General features: G+C 39.4%; 1 protein-coding gene across 2 annotated transcripts in view; it reads left to right on the plus strand.

Annotated features, from left to right (window-relative positions):
- Positions 1-4,178: 4,178 nt before the first annotated feature.
- The window catches only part of kcnip3b (Kv channel interacting protein 3b, calsenilin), a 47,866-nt gene continuing 31,377 nt past the window's right edge, over positions 4,179-20,667 (plus strand). For both annotated transcript variants that reach the window (XM_044375982.1, XM_044375991.1), the window contains exon 1: positions 4,179-4,277. In XM_044375982.1, coding sequence (XP_044231917.1) covers positions 4,272-4,277 — 6 coding nt within the window. In that variant the 5' untranslated portion in view covers positions 4,179-4,271. The remainder of the gene's footprint in view (positions 4,278-20,667) is intronic.

Raw genomic sequence — 20,667 nt, forward strand, 5'->3', positions numbered from 1 at the left:
CAACCATCTGATATTCCCCTGAGAACAGAGAGCCGCTGTTGATCTTCAACCAGAGCGGCTTCCATCATGTTTATTCTGTTCAGATGGAGCTGACCCTTGCACTGATTGTTTGTCCTACTGAGCCATTCTCTCTGATAACTGTTTCTTCCTCGCTGTGAGGAAGATGAATTGAATGTGTGTGTGTGTGTGTGTGTTTGTTGTCATGGGTAGGCTAGAGGCTTAAAGAATGTGAAGATGTGTGTGTTGGGAGAAGAGGAGGGTGCATGGTTTACACAAAAGCCACCGAGGCAGAGATAAGGTGGGAAACGACGAGAGAGGAGAGGCGGAGATGGAAATGAAGATAACAAAAGAGACGAGGACGCTGACAAGGATTTATGATTATAAAAAAATCCACTTTGTTCAAAGTCATTTCAAAGATAAACTTCTAACAAGAGTTTTAACTTTCTTCTAACCTTTTGACCTTTCTTGTGGGACCTGATTCTCTGTATTGTGTTAGAAATTCTCAAAATATTCACAGTCAATTTAGTAAATTTATCACCAACCTGCAGGAAAATGTGCAGGTGTTTCTGTCTTTGAGCTACACGTTGAACTCAAAGCCCTGGTTGTCTCTTATGATGGATGTTCATTTAACTCTGGAGACCCTGAGCTCTCTTTACCAGCTCAGAAAACATGCATAACCTTGTTTTATTGGCTTTAAACTGCCTGATCTGCACTTCTGTCTCCTGCCACATTCTTACCTCTGCATGCTGCTGCATTGCTGTTGAGCTTTTCAGTCCCTGTCGTTCTCCACCTGTCCACCAGATGCCCTTAGACTTTACCACCGTATCCCAGTCACCTGACTCCCACAGACACCTGTTCTCACTCCCTAATCATCCTCACCTGCCTCTCATTGTCCCATCAGCCCCCAGTGGTTTATATATCTGCTCAGGTTCATTCGCTTGTAGCTTGATTGTCAATGTTGCCACGTGCCTTTATGCTCCAGCTACCTGAACCTGATCCAGTACTGTTTCCTTGTTCCTGGTTTTCCGCCTGTTGTTTGCTGCCTGTGTTTTGATCTGCTGCCTGCCTTGACCCCTTCCCGGATTTGTTTGCTTGTTTGGACTGCTTTCTCATTTCTTGACTGTGAGCCTGTTCTTGGAACGCTAGTTTTAGTAAAATCCCTTTCCATCAGCCTGTGCTTTCTCAATTATCTGCGTTCCGGGTCCTCCCTCCTGTTGCTTTGTACACACAACCGTGACAGATGCTTCATGACTTTTCACACTTAAATGAGAATTGCTCACAAACACGACGTTTGAACTGATGACATGTTTCACAAGTCTACCACAGAAAACGACACTTCTTTACCTCTATTTATGTTCTCAGAGACGTCAGCTGTAAGACATGCTTAAATATAATGGACGATTATATGCTCTAAATCTATGATTGGTGCTGAAAGTATGTTTTGCCTAAATCCTAAATATCTCTACTTGAATTTCTGTTATTGGAAGTTTATTTGCAGTTTGTTCATAAGAGGTCTAACCGACTGAACCCAAACATAATGTCACTGTACATATCGTACATTTTTTATAAAATTATTTGCTGTTTTAATGTTTAAGGCTCATCGCTGCATTCTGTCACCTTTATTGGATGCTCAGGTGTCAGGATGTGTTACCACCGCAGGAGTTACAGCCTCATTTGGAGTTTTAATAAGTTCAGAATAAGGAAGGGAGAAAATATTTTAATGTAAAAAAGGTTGATATGGCAATGAATATTTTTACACATGCAGCAGTGAGGTGTGTGGGACCCAAACAAGTAAAGCCAGTGTATATAAAACAGAAGAGTTAATTAAAACTGGTAATACTACAGTGTAGAAATAAAAAAAAGTTCAAAATTTTACTTTTTAAAATACATGAGTATTGATATCATAATATCTGTGTATGTGACAGGTGTGTATAGTGAATATATGTGTATATATAGTTTTTAGTTTTTTATTTATCTTTTATCTTATTATCTTATGTATCTTATTTTTTCTTCTAATTTTGAGCTGCAAGCGAATTTCCCTGCAAGGATCAATAAAGTTTCATTCATTGATTCATTGATTCATACTCCCAAGTACCACAAGTAAAAGTACTCATTATGTAGAATGCATTCATGTGCAGAGCTGATAAAGCGTAGCACTAATTGTAACTACTTATACTTCTGAGTAGCTTGATTTATAAAATTACTTCATCCTTTACTAGTTGATTATATTTTGCATTAATAATTTGAATCTGCAAAGTAACTAAAGCTGTCAGAGAAATGTAGTGAAGTGAAAAGTGCAGCATTTGCCTGCAAAATGTAGTGAAGTAAAATGGAAACTAATGAAGTACCTCAAAATTGTACTTAAGTACAGAACTTGGTTAAAGCACTAGAGTTACTTTCCACCACTGTTACTGTATGTTAGATTTAGTGTAAGTGTTGTTGTGTATTGTGTTGTAATATTCTGCTTTTTTGGCTCGTTAAATTAAAACTAAACTTAAATTTTTTATGCAAACTGTAAATATCTAACAAGGGAAGCACACTGGATGAGTAGAAGTGAGAATTTGGTCTTTTGAGGATAAAAAGCATAAATGACTGCATATTCAGGATAATGGCATTGATTTTTCTACATACTGTATGCCAGCAGCCTCGGGTGATAAATTTCCCACTTTCCTGTCCACCACAAGTACATCCAACACAATTTCCTTCAACAGTAGGTGTACTTCTTTTTCCAATAGTAGATATACTGTAGGCTACCCTCGAAATTATGTGAATGTGTATTCGCTCCAGATGACCTCTGCGTGCTGTCAGGAAACGTGTCTCCAGCTTTGGTGGCTAATAGGAGGCGGTTTTATTAGACAGATGGCCTTTCCTCATTCATCCTGCAGGCTATTTACATTTCTTGGCTGTTCATTATGCAATCAACGTGATGCGTGAGGATGCTTGACCTGACTTGATTGCTATTTAGCATCTTGCTACAGTCTCTCTCTCTCTCTCTCTCTCTCTCTCTCTCTCTTTCTCTCTCTCTCTTTCTTTCTTGCTCACACACTCTTCCTCTCTCTGCTCCAGGCAGCTTCACAGAGAGCCAAGGTCGCCTAAATTGATCCAGTTCCTCACCGAGCACACACAGAATCTCCAGCAGGGCTTTAATTGCATTTCTGTACCAATCACTCTCATGACAATCACGTACTGTAATCTAATGCACACACACACACACACACACACACACACACACACAGAGAGAGAGCGAGAGAGAGATGGGGAGGGGTGCAGCCAGAGAGGAAACAAGTGGACTTTCATGGCATTGGGTTTAATTCTACTAATGAATCAGCCTAAAACATGACCTGCAGGGGAGGAACACCTGGATGGATGTTGATCTGCAATATCAGGAAACTGAGCTGCACACATTTAGTGACACCCGTCAAGGGTTACTTACTGTATTTTCTCTATCTGTTGGTCTGCCTTTATCCTGTTCTTCTGTGGGCTGTTTCTTGTGCTGCTGCAAAGCTAAATTTCCCTTCAGTCAACTTGGTAATGAGGCAGTCTTTGTCAAGGATTTCTAAGTGTAACTAATAGTTTAATTAATGGTTGATAAATAATGTATTAGTGCTTTATAGATCAACAATAAGCCATTAATAAGAAGAACCTTTAGGTTGTGTAAAATCCCCATGACTGATGTTTATCCTCCTCCTCCTCCTCCAGCCTATAAATCCTTTTTATAAGGTGTCTTTATATAATGTGGTTTATCTTCACTTCACTTCAGAGGAGTCTTGCAACAAATATTGTGAAGCTTTTAACGTTAAATGCTGTCAGAGACGTTGAATCAACAATCATCTTGAAAAGCATAATTTGTGAGGTTGTTATTGCGTTACATTGTTATATGATGATGGGATTGGATGGATGATGATGAGATTTACAGCAGTAGCCTGAAGGCAGCACCTCAAAAAGAAGACACATTCTTTACTGTTTGACTTCCTTTTTCATTCATGTTTTTCTCTCCTCTGTGATCACTGCGGCCAATTTAAGCCTGTCAAGTAAAGAGAGGGAGGTCCTCTGTGTATGTGTGTGTGTGTGTGTGTGTGTGTGTATGTGTGTGTGCGCGCGCGCGTTTGCATATGTGTGTGTGTGTGTGTGTGTGTGTGTGTATGTGTGTGCGCGCGCGCATTCCTTCGCATCCAGAGGAGCGTCAGTCAGTCGGAGGTTGAGGGTCCGCGCTGAGAGGACACACTCGGCAGAAATCAGCCATCAGTGTCGCCGTTACAACACAAGAAAACATGCAGGTAAGAAATCATATTAATACATTTTCATTTTCCGGATGTGCGACAATCTGACCGCCTGAAATGATGATTTTCTGCAGGTGGCAAAAAGCAAGAGCGCGCAATGGCACAATATTAGAAGCCTGTGTCGGCTCGTCAAGCTACTTGTTGGCTCAAACTACTAATTTCTATCTGCTTTTTTTTATCCCTTTCGTTCATATTTACTCACTCTTTTTTTGCTGAAAGCTGAGTTTCGGACTGAAGTTATGTAATTGCAGCCCTGCTGGAAGCAGCCTGTGGAGGAGACGCTTCGCTATCAGCGCGCAGCAGAAATCCTGCAGGCGGCTTCCACCAAGTGTCACTTGGCATCACGTCTTTTCCACCGCGACTTTTTGCCTCCCTCTCACTCCGTCAGGTTTCAGCATGTGTGCTTTTTTAATGCGTGTGGTTGACATGGAGAAAGACCTCCTCGTGTGGCTCCAAGTGATTCACGCGTGACTTCAAATCTGTTAATAGTCTGTCTTTAAAAATCCCCAAATCCTCAATTCCAGGCAGCGGATTCTGTTTGTAATTCTGCCACTGCTTGTTTTCCTCCCGGCTGATGAATCAATTTAGCAGATCAGTCCTTAGCAACAAGCAGCCTCTGGGTCTAAATCCGAGGTAAATAGAGAATAGTAAAGTGAAAGGCCAGCCTCCGCAAAGTGACTTCCAACACCTTGCAAAGGCTCATTAATGCTCCCAGAATGATCTGTTTCTGGCTGAGTTGACCCTCTATAAAGGTTTCTCACAGTGGGCTGAAAACAAGGTAAACCTGCTACTGCAGATGCAAGTGAAGTCCTTTCCCTCTTGGCATGGTTGCACACCATCACCAGCAGGAATTAAGCTGCAGTCTGTGTGTACTTAGTTTAATCTGAGCGTTTACTTGTTTGCTTGTGCACAGATGCAACCGTACAGTCGCTGACAGGAGAAAAAAAATGGAAATTTATGATCACACCAGACAAGAACAAATGATCTCCACCTTTGGATGCGCACAAACATCTCATATCTGAATGAACCAGCTCTCACTGTAGAAAATCTGGTTGGATATCGGAGCTGATGGTTTCCCTCTGTGATTGATGAGATTCACTATCAATAACTCAATGAGTGAGTCAGTAAATCAGTCAGGCGATCGCACAAATATAATCAGATGGAGAGCTAAGGTCCCCAGGCTCACATGCATGTGGATGCATTTTCTTAACACATGTGCATTTGTTTTTTATTCATGAGTTTTCATGAAGGATGCAACATCTGCATCTGTTTATTGTCTCTATTGATTGATTGATTGATTGGTCTATAAAATGTCAGAAAATGGTTAAAGATGCTTATCATGATTTTCTTGTAGTTTTGTATTTATTCAAAGCGCTTTACAATTTGTTGCTCATTCACACACAATCACACACCGATGGTATGAAGCTATGATGCAAGGTGCTGGCCTGACCATTGGGAGCAATATGGGGTTCAGTATTTGGCCCAAAGACACTTCAAGACCTGGACTGGAGGAGCTGGGATTAGTGGACGACCCGCTCTACCTCTTGAGCCACAGCCGCCCCTCTTAAATTGCTTGTTTAGACCAACCAACAGTGAAAAATACAAAAATATTCAACTTAGTTCACAAAAAAGAGAAAGAAAAGCATCAACTCATCACATTAGAGAAGCTAGAAGTAAGAAATGTTGGACATTTTTGCTTGAAAAATGACTTTCACAATTCATCAATTATCATAATAGTCTCCGATTCATTTTCTCTTTGTGTTTGTTTGAGCTCTGCTTTTTATTTGTTTCAGGCTCTCCTGCTCCACTTGTGTAAACGTCAAAAATTAAGTTACAGAAGAATTTACATTGGGATCAGTTTAATTTGGGAAAATGTTGGAAATTAGTAGCAGCAGCCATTATTAACACCTCCCAAAGGTCGACTGCTGCAGCACCTCACCTTCAACATTTCAATTATTTTTTCTTTCCCCTTCTTCTCTCTCTCGGTACTGACATGCAGGTGTTTGAATTAAGTCACGCTGCAAGGCGCCTGGGTGTCTGATATTTTAGTGTGTGACTCACTTCAGTTTGTTCTTTGTTGAAGAATGACTGTATGATCAATAGGATTTGTAGTTGTTCACTCAATCTGAGTCATTTTCAGAGGGATCAGAATGGCAGCCAGAATAACTGAAGTTGAATCCACTCAGTATGTAACATATTCTTATATATAACATCGTTATATATCAAGTTTTTCATCAGGTTGAAATGCTCAGTGTGATTCAAGTATTACTTTGTGTTGAAGTCTTGAACGTACTTGATTTATTGTCACCATTTCCTCAATCCACTTTAATCTTATTTGTTGTTGATTTACTTCATTTAAAGGAGAAGTCTGGTAGCGTTTTATATTTCTTATTGTCAACAAAACATCTTATGAAAAGGTCAAAAATGAATTGATCCTCCTTCTAACAACTATCGTCTGTGTAGCCAAAGCCTGATATATCTTATTCCTTTGTGCTGTAGAGCTCCATTGTTGTCCAAAAACCATGAAAAATACATCAATGAGCCACACTGTTGCACCGCGTGAAATGTTCCCTCATTACGATGAACATGTTCACTGTAGTTTATTTTGAGGTGATCCCACGTTCACCATCCTGCTGCCGGAAATACTCACTAGAGCACCATCGGCAGCTGAAAATAGTTCCTAAAAACGGCACTATTACCTCCTGTTTGAATTATGTTGTTAAAAATATTAGTATCCAGCTGTTTCAAGAAATTATTTAGCCTTTTTTACAAATGAAACTTAATATTTCTGAATGATTTTGTAAATGTACTACTTCAGTAAGCACAATTGGGCTCATACCTACAGAGAGACTGGTGAAGTCAAAAAGTACTGAGAACACATTGTGGGGTTTTTGGTCTTTTCATGGGAATTGTTGACCGTAACAAAAAAAAGTAATATCTTTATCTTTACTCTTCTATAAGATTATCCTTCCCAGAATGACCTTCAGCAACCTTCAGTAAACCAGAGTGAGCTTTATGGATTCCTTATTGGTTTATATGCATCTGAGATCGATTCTTCTCTGCATGATCAGTTTAGTGGACTCTGTTATCATTCTATCACGTGTTCAATTATTGATTCTACTACAGATAGTCACAGATGATGTATTCTGTTATTTATTCATCAGTTATGTTGGGTTTTGTGACGCTGACCAACCCACATTTGCACATCTCTCATTCTGAAGGATTTGATTGAAATCCCTCCACACATGTTCAGTTTCACTTGGAAATACATTACAAAAGCTTAAAGGGGACATATTATGCATTTTGTTATTATCTCTTACTTATATACTGTTATGATGTTGGATATCTATATTAAACATAGTCAAAGTTCAAAAACCTGGGGTTTATGTATGTAGAAACGCTCCCTGCGAGTCAAAAGTCAGGGCTTCAACGTGCTTGAACACTTAATTTGCAACAATTTTTTCTACCTTGCCAATGAGCTGACGCCGGCTCACTGCACATGTCCATAAACGGCTGTCCGTTCTGTAGCCTTGGTTGCTAAGGTTGCTACTAAGATTTTTCCATGTGTTGTTTGCTTTGTCCACTCTCATATTTTGGATCAGTTTTCGGCTCGAACATGTACGGGTGTATTTGACATTTCGAGTAAAGAACGAGAAAGTAGTGAAAGTGAGTAGTGAAGTAGTGAAATCCTACTACTGTTTCATGGTTTGTTAATGTAGCCTCTAGAGCTGGCATAAGTCTCTCGAGGGGCAGCTTCCAAGAGCTGGCCAACCAGAACAGAGTGGGCTCATCGGGAGGGGGGGCCTTAAAGAGACAGGAGCTAAAACAGCCTGTTTCAGACAGAGGCTGAACTGAGGGGCTGTGTAAAGAGCCAGTATAAAATAAACAAGTCTTTTGAACTTTAAAACATGCAAAGATATTCCACTAGAGCCCCAGAATAAAAATATAGACTTGGAAATGATACGTCCTCTTTAAAACACTTAAACTGCTGTTTTCAAGGTGAACTTGTCCTTTAAGAGACTCAGTCTGATGTTGCAGTTTTCCACAGAGCAGCACGTCAATCAGAGCAGTCACACACAGTCGACCTGCACCGATCAGTGACGCCACACCAGACAGGCTGACGGCAACACGGACACACAGTGCATTGTGCTGCACCTGATATAGTGTCTGCGGGACCCACCTGTTCAATAGGTGGAGTGATTGGTAGTATCAGATGCTTTAAATAATTTAACAGGTCCGGTAACTGTATACCTCAAAGTGGGAACAGTGACGGGCACCACCAACTACCACACCAGAGGAAGGCTTCTCAGTACTGCAGAAAAACTGAGCAATGGAAGAGAGGAAAATCAGTTTTTTTTCAAGGATTTTTCAAGGAAATCATTATTTTATCGTAGTTAAATTTTCACAGAAACTGGGCTTCTTTGTAGTTTTGTGTACTTTTACTAAGGATATATGCCATGTGTGGATTATGTCTCGGATTAGCTGCTGCTGATTGTTTCTCTTTCTCTCTTAGTGTGTATGTTTTTATTGTGTTTGTTAATTTTTGTGCACACAATGCAAACCGATTTCCGTCTGGGATAATAATAAAGTTCATCTTTAAAAAAAGGTAATATTGTTAATCAGAAATTAGTTTTGATACAAAGAGAGAAATGTAGAATTTCTTCTTCTTCAGCATGCTGTGAATGTTGCAGTGAAGCTACACACACACAGCTGACATGCTGCACTGAGCGAGGCACAGTATTATCGACCCACGAGGGGGAAAAAAATGCAGTGAGGTGAAAAGATGCTGCTATAAAATGTCAATCTCTGATCAATTAACTCAACAATGTTGTGATGCTCATACACAGTATCCCTATCATGTGTCAATAGACCTCATAACAGACAGGAATGATAGGACAGAAAGAGACAAAGTGATGTGTTTGACAAGGAACTACTCACTTTGTGTGTCTGTGTGTGTGTGTGTGTGTGTGTGTGTGTGTGTGTGTGTGTGAGAGAGAGAGGAGGAGCTGATAATTTAAACATGGCTCCTCTATTGCTCGGAGCCTCCCCAGAGTATTAATTCTTTCTCCACATGAAGGCTCACACATCAATATAATACTCTTTCTCTTGCTCGCTCATTCTCACACACAAGAACACACACACACACAAACACACACACAGCATGCAGTCCATATGGATGTGCCATCCTCCCACAGACACACTGATTCGCACTGACAGCCATACTGAGAGGCTCAAGCAGTCAGGACACAAATAGTATCAGCTCTCGACCATCAACCCGCTCGCATATTTTCTTCAGGATGTGGCTGATTCCACATATAGAGACGGAGCCATTCTTAAGAACATATAGTGTGGATGTTTTCAACGTCCAGTAAAGTCTGCAGCTCTGCCAATTTTATGCAACAAATTGAAACCAGAAGATGGCTCACTTCCAAAAGTTCATCATCCCGGCTCTCTAATAAGCATCAAGCATCTGTTAAACTAAATTACTCGGTTGTCAACCGAGGATTTTTTTTTTTTACATTCTTCATTAAAACTTTAATTTTTTGGCTGTAGCTGCACTGCTTGTCTTTTGCAATTTGTCTGTGTTCCCTCCCTGTGTTTATTTATTTATTTATTGAGATAAATTACATTACAATTATAAAAGGTCAAAAACATGCATTATTTCAAGATAAACAGAGAGAAGCAAATTAAAAGTAAAGAGAAGAAACATTTGAGTGAAGAAAAATGTAACCAAATAGGAAAAAATTGCCAACAGGACCTCCAAACACTGAACAGTAGAATATACACGTCTTCTGATCTGATGCAACTACGTTTGTCAGCGCCTTTCAGAACTATTACAAATGTTGAATCATGGTACTTATTTTCTGATTTACCACTGCTATGGTTTAGGATTAGGCACAAAATGTACTTGGTGATGCTTAGTAAAGAGATCAAGGTTTGGATTTTTAAAAAACTGACTTGGCTTCAGTCAATCTCATTCATAGTTAAAAGAAAACAGTGTCGACAGAAGACAAATTGCCATCCGCCCAACCAGGAGGTTATGTGGCCCTAAACCATTATGGATTGATCTGCCGATTATTTCCTTGATTAATCGTTTAGTCAATGAAATGTTAAAAAACAGTAAACAAATGGCAATCACAATTTCTCAGAGGCCACAATGAGGCCTTCAGTTCTTGTTTTGTTGACTAACAGTCCAAAACCTTAAAATATTGAATCTACTGTCAAATATGACAAAGAAAAACAGCAAATCGTAACATTTGAGAAGCTGGAACCAGAGAATATTTGGCTTTTTTCCTTGAAAATGACTGAAATGATTAATTGATTATCAACATAGTAAATCAATTAATAGACTGATTGTTGCAGCTCTAGATGATAAATAAAAAATAAAATTAAGTCAGAGTCAGAAATGCATTAAAATCAATCAAGGACTTAAAGCTACTCTAATTAATTTGTATATTATGGACTCTGAAGTTCCCCACAACACTGTGGAGCTTTATCGTGTCTTTCTGCTCATTGTTTTGGTTTTCTGGCTGCAGAACAGTTTTGGTTCAGTCACTTGTTTGATCAATTCTTTTCCAGCACCAGAGCCCAGATATTTCCCTCAGGAGTTGGTGGTGACCAAAAGAGGACAAAAAGAGAGTGAATATTGGACTTACATTCATTAGGTGGTCCGAAACACAACTCCAAAATAATGCTAATGTCGCTCCATATCTGCTGGATGCGTAAATAGGCAACTGTTTGCTAAGTTATGCTACATAAGATAATATCAGGGTTGTGTTTCAAGCCTGTTGTGCTGCCCCCAAGTGGCCATAAATTAATTAATGTGTGTTTGAAAGCATACTGCTGCAATTTAATAATCTCCTTCCATAAAGATGGAGGAGACAGATTAAAATCAAAGTCAAAACAGCTGCCGACACAGTTTGACATTTAGTCCCTATATGGCTCAAAACTCTGGATACTACATTTCTCATAATGCAACTTAATGGCATCTCTTCATTACACCTTTCCTTCCAGGTAAAAATTCATATTTTAAACTCCACATCCTCTGTTTGTGCTGTAACGCAGATTTTCTGTGATAAATATGAAGTCTCCAAACCCCTGATGGCATCAACAGAGTTATTGCTTCCTAACTTAGCACTGAAGAGACGTTATCTCACCGTTTTCACAGGCTGAGTAGCGCTGCTTGTCACTAGTAAACTGATCTTGATGTTTAAAATTAGATGAGTTCTCTTTTATATCTGCTATCTGTTAAAGAAGGACACAACCTGCTGCCAGTCATTTTATAACACCGGTGGGGTATCACTTTATTCTGACTTACTTCGGAACAAATCTCCTCCATGCTATTTGTGTCTGCACACGGTAACAACAACATTAACTACAGTAACTCTGAGTGAATCTGTATGTCGTGCTCATGTACGGCAGAGATTTGAGACCATCTTCCTCTCGCACACAGCTGGGCTCCTCTGCAGGAAATCCCGGGTGGTAGGATTTATATGCAAGGGTTTTATCAAGTATTTACTGTATCTCTCCCTTTGTGCTGTCAGTCTTTGTCACCGTGCTGCTGCTGCTACTCCTCCCGTCTGCTTGTCTCATTTCTCTCCATATGCGAGCACACATGTGCTTACACACACCCACACATGCATACACACACACACACATACACACACACACACACACACAGACACACACTCACAGAGGCTTAGTCTGCCACCCTTATGTTTAGATCTCAGTTGGTATTTTTGCTTCACCAGGAGAGTAGTCGTGTGACAGGTGACATTACAGAGAGAGAGGAGGGTGAACTGTGTGTGTGCTTGTGTGTGTGTGTGTGTGTGTGTGTGTGTGTGTGTGTGTGTGTGTGTGTGTGTGTGTGTGTGTGTGTGTGTGCGTGTGTGTGTGTGTGTTTGATGGAGAAGGAGTGATTGACTGTGAAATAAATTGGAGGGAATGAAGAGATGAGGAGAAGGAGGGATGGAGGACAGATTTGTGTTGACATCCAGGGTGAAGAGAAACAATAAATATTCATATGAAAGGCTAATAAAATGACTCTTGTTGCTCAGGTTTCCCATCGAATGTGTGTGTGTGTGTGTTTGTGCAGTCTTTATTTTCCGATTTAAATTAGGTTAGGTCTTTGAAATGTAGCCCTGTGGATCAATTACATCTCCTCAGTTTTTTGAAGGCGTGTTGAGCAATAAATAGATACTGAAAGACAAAAAGAGCACAAGAAGGAGTGAAAGCTTGTGTTTGGGTTTATGGGATGAGCAGGAAAGAAAAGAAACGATTTTTTTAAATTCAACAATATTTAAAAATAAAACCCTAGTAACTCGCGATTAGCCTCCTGAAATCTATCTGCTATAACTGACAGTTCACTTCAGGTCGCTGTTTCTCTCGCACAGCAGATATGCAGTTTACAGTGATAACGGTGGCAGATTCACCATTGAAATTCTTAGTAATTTTTGAAACAATGGGTCTTGATTTCAGACATACGTAGACAAAAGCAGGCTTCTCATTTCTGGACAGGCAGCGACTTTTGACGGCTGAAATGGACAAGTGACTGTCAACGGCAGATTTTATCAGCTGTGTAGCTAGCTAGCTAGCTAGCTAAATATGCTAATCTTAGCTCCATGAGTTGGTTTAAAATGCAGTGTGTCTGGCTGACTTTGTTAAGTTTCAGGCTGACTCATTTTAGTTTAAAGTGAAAACTTTGTAAATGGGTCTTAAATATGCACTTGATGGCTGAAGACATGGAAATAAACAGCATCCTTCTTGTATTACAGAATAGAACTAGTTAGTCCTATAAGTATGATGATAAAAATGTCAGACTGTTATTTTGTTCATAACACTGTTTAGCTGCTTAGACTATATACATATTTGTGTTTTCAAGTGGTATGTTTTCACTTTTAATGTTACAAGAGGAAAGGCTTTTATGATGAGGCCCAAAAAGCATTTTAACCATCGAGCACCATTAAAAAAGAGACGTTTGTTCAGCTGACAACTTCAAACAAGGTCAATTATGACTGTGTCTATTATGAATTTTTAATCACAATAGTTTTATATTTATAAAACTTTCCCAGAGCCTAGAAAAGTGATTTAAAAGTTCCTGATATCATCCCAAGTCTACAGGCAGACCAGGAACTTGCAGGTGGGACCAGCAGGAGAAACACTGAAATGCAAGCAATTTTCATTTGAGTGAATGGGTGCCATCTCGGTTCCAGATAAACACACTTTTGCTTCTATGTTTTTGGTTTGGGAAAGGCTAAAAACTAACACTTTCCAAACTCTTTGGACTCTTTGGCCAAATATCTTTGGATTTTGGACCATTGGTCAGATAAAACAGGATAATTGAGAGCGTCTCTTTGTGCTTTAAGAAATTCTAATAGGCATTTTTCTCTATTTTCTGACATTTTATAGACAAAACAATTAAAAGATGAATCATCTGCAGATTAATCAACAATGAAAATAATCATTAGAGTCAGCCCTAGTATATTATCTGTGAAGCTTTATAGCCTTTCAGCTCATTATTTTGGTTTCTGGCAGCAGAAATGTTTTGGTTCACTGTCAACGGTTTTATCAACCTCTTTTCCAGCAGAAAAGCTCTGATAAACCCCCTGTACGCTACTTGCACAGCACCTAACAGCAGACAAAGTTATTGACTAGTCGGTGAATGTACAATAGTGGAGCATTTAGCAGCTAAAGAGCCAGATATTTCCCTCAGGAGTTACAAAAGAGAGCAAAAACAGGTTTTCTATTCACACTTTTGCTGTTGTGTTTTTGGCTTGGGAAAGGCTAAAAAATAACACCTTCCAAATGCCAAATATCACTCTCACTACATCCCTGTTCACACAATTTCAGTATGTGAAGAAACACTAAGCTTGACAAACTTGCCATGCCTAGTTACGGTTGCTAAGCTATGATTGGACAAGCCCTGTTTGGTGAAGGGGACCCAGGATTGTCGGGTTTGTTGGGTTGCCAGTTCAGAGGGTCGTTTGAACTTCTGTATGCAGTATCACTGAGCTGCAGTGTGGGTATGTGGGCGGTTGTTGTGTGTGTGACAGATGTGAGGGAAGGTATATTTGTGTGCATTTGGCTCTCGGTGTTTATAGCCTGTGCACTTGTGTCAACTTTCATGTCCCTGCTCTGTATGCTCGTCTATAGATGTGTTGTGAAGGCATCTCTGTGGTCTCACATAAGTCTGTGTGGTTAGTCTTGTATTTCTGCACTTCAAGTGTCCTCACAGGAATAAAGTATAAAACTCAAGCAGTGCAGCTGCATAGCCAATAGCGAATTTGTGATAAAACTCTTAAAAAAGGATGACTATTTATGATAGACAGATGTTCCATTTTCTGAATGCAAAGATACTAAACAACCAACTCTCTCAGCAAAGCTAGAGAGTGGGTTGGCTCTAATATTAGTAGGGCTGATTAGATCTGATTCGGGATCCAATAAGCTTATCGAATCTTTCATCTCATCTCTTTTACTTTAAGAACATTGTAAAAACATTCATGTAGTCATTTAACTAAATAACAAATATCTGTCTGGCAAAGTGTGTTTTTAGTTCTTTCAGTGTTTGCTTCTTAAATATTGTGTTTTGTTCAACTTTTATCACTTAAATTTGTTGAAAAGTTAAATGGATTAAGAAATGATTAAAACTCAATAATTATAATTGATAAAATGTTATTTGATCAAACCCCAACACTAAGCATTAGTTTGTTAACAAACTACTAAAGCTTGTTATTGCATTTGATATTAGTGGTGCTAACACAAAGTACCAAACTGATACTTTTCTGATACCGTCTTTGAGAAATGCAAACATGTGTTTCTACAAAACCCCTTTAAAATGTTAAATGTCTGAACACAGGTAGCAGTACAACAACTTTGCCCTCTCCAGAGCTCTGTCACTCTGTAACACCACTGTACAACCTCGAGAGGATCGTGTGTTTTCATAGTTTCACAAAAACTGTGACCTCACATCAATTTAAGAATCTCCAGTTAGACTTTGATTAATATAATATCAGCATTTTAATCTGATCAGCTTTATAGTTCTGAATCAGGACCTTCAGTATTTTGAGTAAGTAGCTCCTGAAGTACAGTAGGCTACGGCTGTTAATTAAATGTGTCTGACACATTTAATATCTTTTGCTGTTCATCTTGTTTTCAGGTTATAGATACAGGTTGTGAACATTAATTAAACTGTCACTAAAAGCTGTCGTGTTTCTGCCCTCTCAGCCATCAAACGTGACCAGACATCTAGTTGTAGTAATTTTAGCTTTCAGTTATTTGCAAATGTTGAAAGATAAACCCAAAAGGATTTGATAAGGGATTTAATAAGTTGATTTGATGTTATGCTAATGATTTGATGTGATGCTAACCCGGCTACACAGCCCTATTAAACACAGAGCAAAGACGCAGAGGCACTCAGTCACAGAGTCATTTTGCACTGTCTGTTGAAACAAAAAGAAAATATACTTCTACAAGTACAAGTATCTTTAAAATGGTAGAAAGAAAGGTTAATATCAGTGATTCAAGTTTGTCTTTTTGGGTTTTTTTTACACACATTTACAACACATCCTCATAATGAAACGACCACATAGGTTGATCGTAACGCTGTGGTTAAGGTCTGGTCAGGTTTTGGCACAAAAAGCACTTGGTTAGGGTTAGGGAAAGATCATTGTTTGGGTAAAAATGATAGGGTTAAGGTTAATCATGGCAACAGTAAACACCAATTCGTGGTTGGAAATGGGAAGCGAACAGCGGTCTCCTGCGGCTAAGTCCACTTTTTGCTTTGCTTTTTGCCGTCCATTCATCTACCCATCACCTTATATTGACATCACTATCTGAACTGTGTCACTTTCCCGGGTCATAATTACTACGGTCGCTAGAAGGCATAAACGTAACAATAGGTTGTTTTTGCCTGCCTGAAATTTCAACCCATAGTGTTGTTTTTTCTTGTGAGGACGGGTTGCACCTTTACGAACATTTTGACCTTGGAGAAGCAGTCAGGCACAACAGATGAACCTGAGTTTGAGTCATACTGAGTGAGTACATGTGAGCTGGGACATTAGCAGAACATGAGAGAGAGAGATGTTGTATATCTGCTGTGGCCTGGTAGAATGTTAATCACATATAACTTATTAATGGAAGCTCCCATCCGCTAATACGACATTACAAGACTACAGCTCTCTCCTCTCTCCCCTTTCCATCACTTCCTTCTTCGTCGATGTTCGAGTCTTTTCCATCTGACGCACTTCAGCTTCTCTCATAATTTCCTCTCCCTCTCAATAAATTTAGCTTTTTTGGCCTGACCATATTTAAGTACAGTGTTGTACAAGATTTAAAAAGCAAGTATAAAGTTCAGAAAGTAAGAAAAAACACATTACTAAAAAGCATGCTATTATGAAATAGAAAAAAAATGTAAATGCAAATTATTAAAGGTGCGCTAATCAATATTTTTACACCAATAACTGATCAAGAACAATGCATAACGTAGAGAGATCATTACTCATAGTGACAAACATTGCTGTTTTGGTTCACTCTCATCTCTCTCATCACCTTCATTTCTCAGTTTCCAATGAAAAAACTGAGAAACAAAGTGAAAAAACAAAGTTAACAACTAGCTGTGACAGAAAAAAACGTTTCTTGAAACCCACTGTAGCTACATACCTACCCAACACCATATGGTAGACAAAGTTAGCGACTAGCTGGTGAACATAGTGGAGCATTTAGCAGCTAAAGATTCAGATATTTCCCTCAGGAGTTGGTGGAGACCAAAACAGAGCTAAAGGGAGAGTGAATATTGGACTTACATTCATCAGGCGACCAGAAACACAACAAACGAGTGCTAACGTAAAGCTAATGTGTTTCTTCTTAATCTTTGCTAACGTGTTCACCATATCGTGTCAGGCTTTAAATGTATATGATAAGATGAGATATGGTTGAACAATAATGTAATGAAAACAGAAGAGTAGAATAAATAAAAATCAGAAAAGTCAAAAAAATCAGAGAGAAGAGATTTGAAGACACTCTAAACAATGTTGTGTTATTCTGCTGGTTTTCACTCGGGCCAGGACATATTTTGCTTCCATGGCAATATCAGCATTTTCTCCCCAAGTAAATATTGAATTTTGATTTGGTCTGAGAATGTGTTGAACCCTTGGTATTTGAGGTGTTTTTTATAGAATTCAATGCTTCTGTATTTATCCAGACAAGCCTTCAGTTCAGGGAGCATTGTTGTTTTCAGAACAGTCTCAGTGGTCGGGTTGTGTTCCCTTTTAAATGCCAAATTACATTGCAGTTTTCTTTGAGTTGTTGAGGAAGGTGTCTGGTGGTTGATGTACTTCTTTTTTCTTTGGTTATAATTTGGCTGGTCCAGACTCTCTCTCTCTCTCTCTCTCTCTCTCTCTGTCTCTATCTGTTATCTACAGTAGACTAACTCGTGTAATGAGGCCAGAGTTTACGCTTCATGTAAACCAACATTCATTGAACCAACAACATGGCGAATGATATTTAATAATTGATGGCAGAGCACAGTGACGTGCACTGTGTCGCCGCTCTGTATTTGCTTTGAGCGTTGTGGGTATATGTTATGCCTTATAGGACGTGCGCGTGTGAGGATGTTGCAGGATGTTGTGCAGACATTACAAGAGGGAATTGCCGCCTCAGGGCGAAGTCAGCTGAAGCGTTAAGAAGGAACAGAAGATAAAAAAACTAGTTGAAACTGTGTTTGTGTGCTTGCCTTATGAATGTAAGTATGCCTGTGTGTCCAGCGGTCCATGAATAAACAAATAATGTAGTGCTGAACTTTCCAGTGTTTACACTGCATCTGTCTGCATCTGTTTGTCTCCCGGCCTTCTCTTTCCAATCTGTGACTTCCACTGAAAAGCCACACTGAAAACAATTCCTCCTAATTTTCATCTCTGAAGGAGCGAGTCACTACTGAGCTCATTCTCTGCCTTTTTTTTCCCTATTACTCCTCTCTGCTGTGCCACTGTTGATCTGTGAATAAATAGATGTTGGGATGAATGGAACTGTTTCCGTTCATCTCTTTCCATTTTAGTGTGTTGTGATTATGTTACGAGCCAATTCAGCTCTGTGTGTTTGTGTGTGTGTGTGTGTGTGTGTGTGTGTGTGTGTGTGTGTGTCTGTGCAGATGTTCTCTCATCATAGTCCTCCTCCTTTCCCGCCTTTTTTCTCTCCCATCTTTTTTTTTTTCTCTCTTCATCCATGTGTTCATGTGGAAGATGCACAGAAATAGCCCTGCAAATGTATTCACCAGCAAAGTGCTTTCATATCTTCATCTCCATCCTCCATCCTCTATCCTCCTTGGCTCCGTCCTCTGGCCGTCCTTTGCTCTTCGTCTCAGATAGGCCAGGATTCATTATGCTAATTGACTTCAGTTCTTCCAGGAACACGAGCAGACCTTGTTCTCCTCACATCTTCTTTTTTTTTCTCTCTCTCTCTATATATTTTCTCTTTTTCACTCTGTCTTGCTACCTTAAAGTTCGAGATTTGCATGGTCAGACTCCCACGGGATCAAATAGCCGTTTAAAATCCTCAGTGCTCCCTCCCTCCCTCACCCCCCCTTCATCTCCCTCTTTTTCTCCCCCTCCTCTCCCTCTGTCATCCTTTGCTTTCCTCTCCTCCCCACAGAGTAAACAGAGCTTCTGTTTGTTCTGTGTTCACCTCTTTCATCTTCTTCCCTACACTTGCTCCAGTGTACACATGTACAGTATGTACGTGCGTTTGTGTTTTCTGAGTGTGTGTGTGTGTGTGTGTGTGTGTGTGTGTGTGTGTGTGTGTGTGTGTGTGTATTTTGCATTCGCCCGGCAGGAACAGCTTAATAGAGCTTCTTGAGAATTCAAGAAAAGACATTTTCGCTAAATCAGATCAAATCAGTGTTCACTGTAAAAGAAACTGAAAAGATGCCAAGGCAAGAAATTGAAAAATATATTAGAGTGAAAAACTTCAATGTCAAAGTTATCTCCACTGATGAAAGGAGATAAACCTTGAATGTGAATGAAATGAAGTGGAACTGAATATGAAAATGAATGAAACAGCCTTTTAATTCATCTGAAATTAGAGCTGAAGAGAGATATTTGAAGATGTTATAGCATTTAACTCAGAAACATCAAAGTAACCTCATCTTACCCTCATTCCTCAGAAAGCAGATATTAAGGTTAAGTTGCTCAATTTAACCAGAAAAACTTTTTAAAATCCATCACGTATTTATGAAAAAACTCTTTCTCTACATTTTTCTACTAGCCTTAAGAAACACATACAGTATATAGATGCAAGTGTCTATAGCTCTCCTGGAACAACAATATCTGAAGCTGAGGTACAAGGCCTGCTGTCATAGATAGGGACAAGATGGGGATAACAGTGCATATTTTCAGTCAGTTGCTCCTCGAAGGCCTTCATGGCGTTGCGCTCATTTATATTCATACCAAAAGCGAAGAACGTAGATGTGTGAAGGATTAAAAAAAGAGAGCATGAGAAAGAAGTTCACGCCCTGCTTTTTCTCTCAACACACCTTGCCAATCACAGTGTGAAGCAGGCTTGTCACTGTTGGTTGTCGGCCTTATTTAATCAATACTGATCACTTTCAGCTGTATCGGAGTTGTATTAAGTTACTGTTGATGCAAACCAAACATTTCCTGCTGCTGCTTTACATTTAAAGTTTTCCACCAGTGAACCAGCATGAAGCTTTAAGCGTGAAGTAGAACTGCAATGATTAGTCGATTGATGGAAAATTAATCAGAAACTTTGATAATCGATTAATCGTTATTTTTCAAGGAAAAATACCAAATATTCACTGGTTCCAGCTTCTTTAATGTGAGGATTTTATGCTTTTCCTTGTTATGGATGACAGTAAACTTAATATTTTTGGATTCTGGACTGTTATTATCTGACATTGTAAAGACAAATCAATGAATGGATCAAATAACAGGCAGCCCTAGTTTGAAGCAGCTATAGGAAACGTAATATGTTTGTTGCCGAGTTAACACAACATCGTTAGCAGTCTTCAATAAAAAGAGGTCTACACAGCAAGATATAAACTATATTCTGCTCTATTTGGTCAGTGGGTCACTTTAAAGTATTGCAGGGAGGAATAATATAAAAACAGAAACAACCACAGCTGTCACAGATGACAAGCTCGTACTTTGTTTTCTGTAACACCTTTTACCCGGCGCTGTGCCAGTGTGGCTTGAATGGTCACAGCTTACAGCTCATCTGTATCCCCATCACTAACAAAACAGCATTTATAACCTCCTGGTAGTGTCTCAGACGTCTGAGCAGGAGGTAAAGTGGTGAGCTACAGTACAGCTGGTATGAGTTGCCTGGTCATATAACGACAGATGCATAAAAGTACAAGTGTATCATAATAAGTACAACT

Source organism: Thunnus albacares, chromosome 2 (genome assembly GCF_914725855.1).
Source record: "Thunnus albacares chromosome 2, fThuAlb1.1, whole genome shotgun sequence".
NCBI classification, from domain to species: domain Eukaryota; kingdom Metazoa; phylum Chordata; class Actinopteri; order Scombriformes; family Scombridae; genus Thunnus; species Thunnus albacares.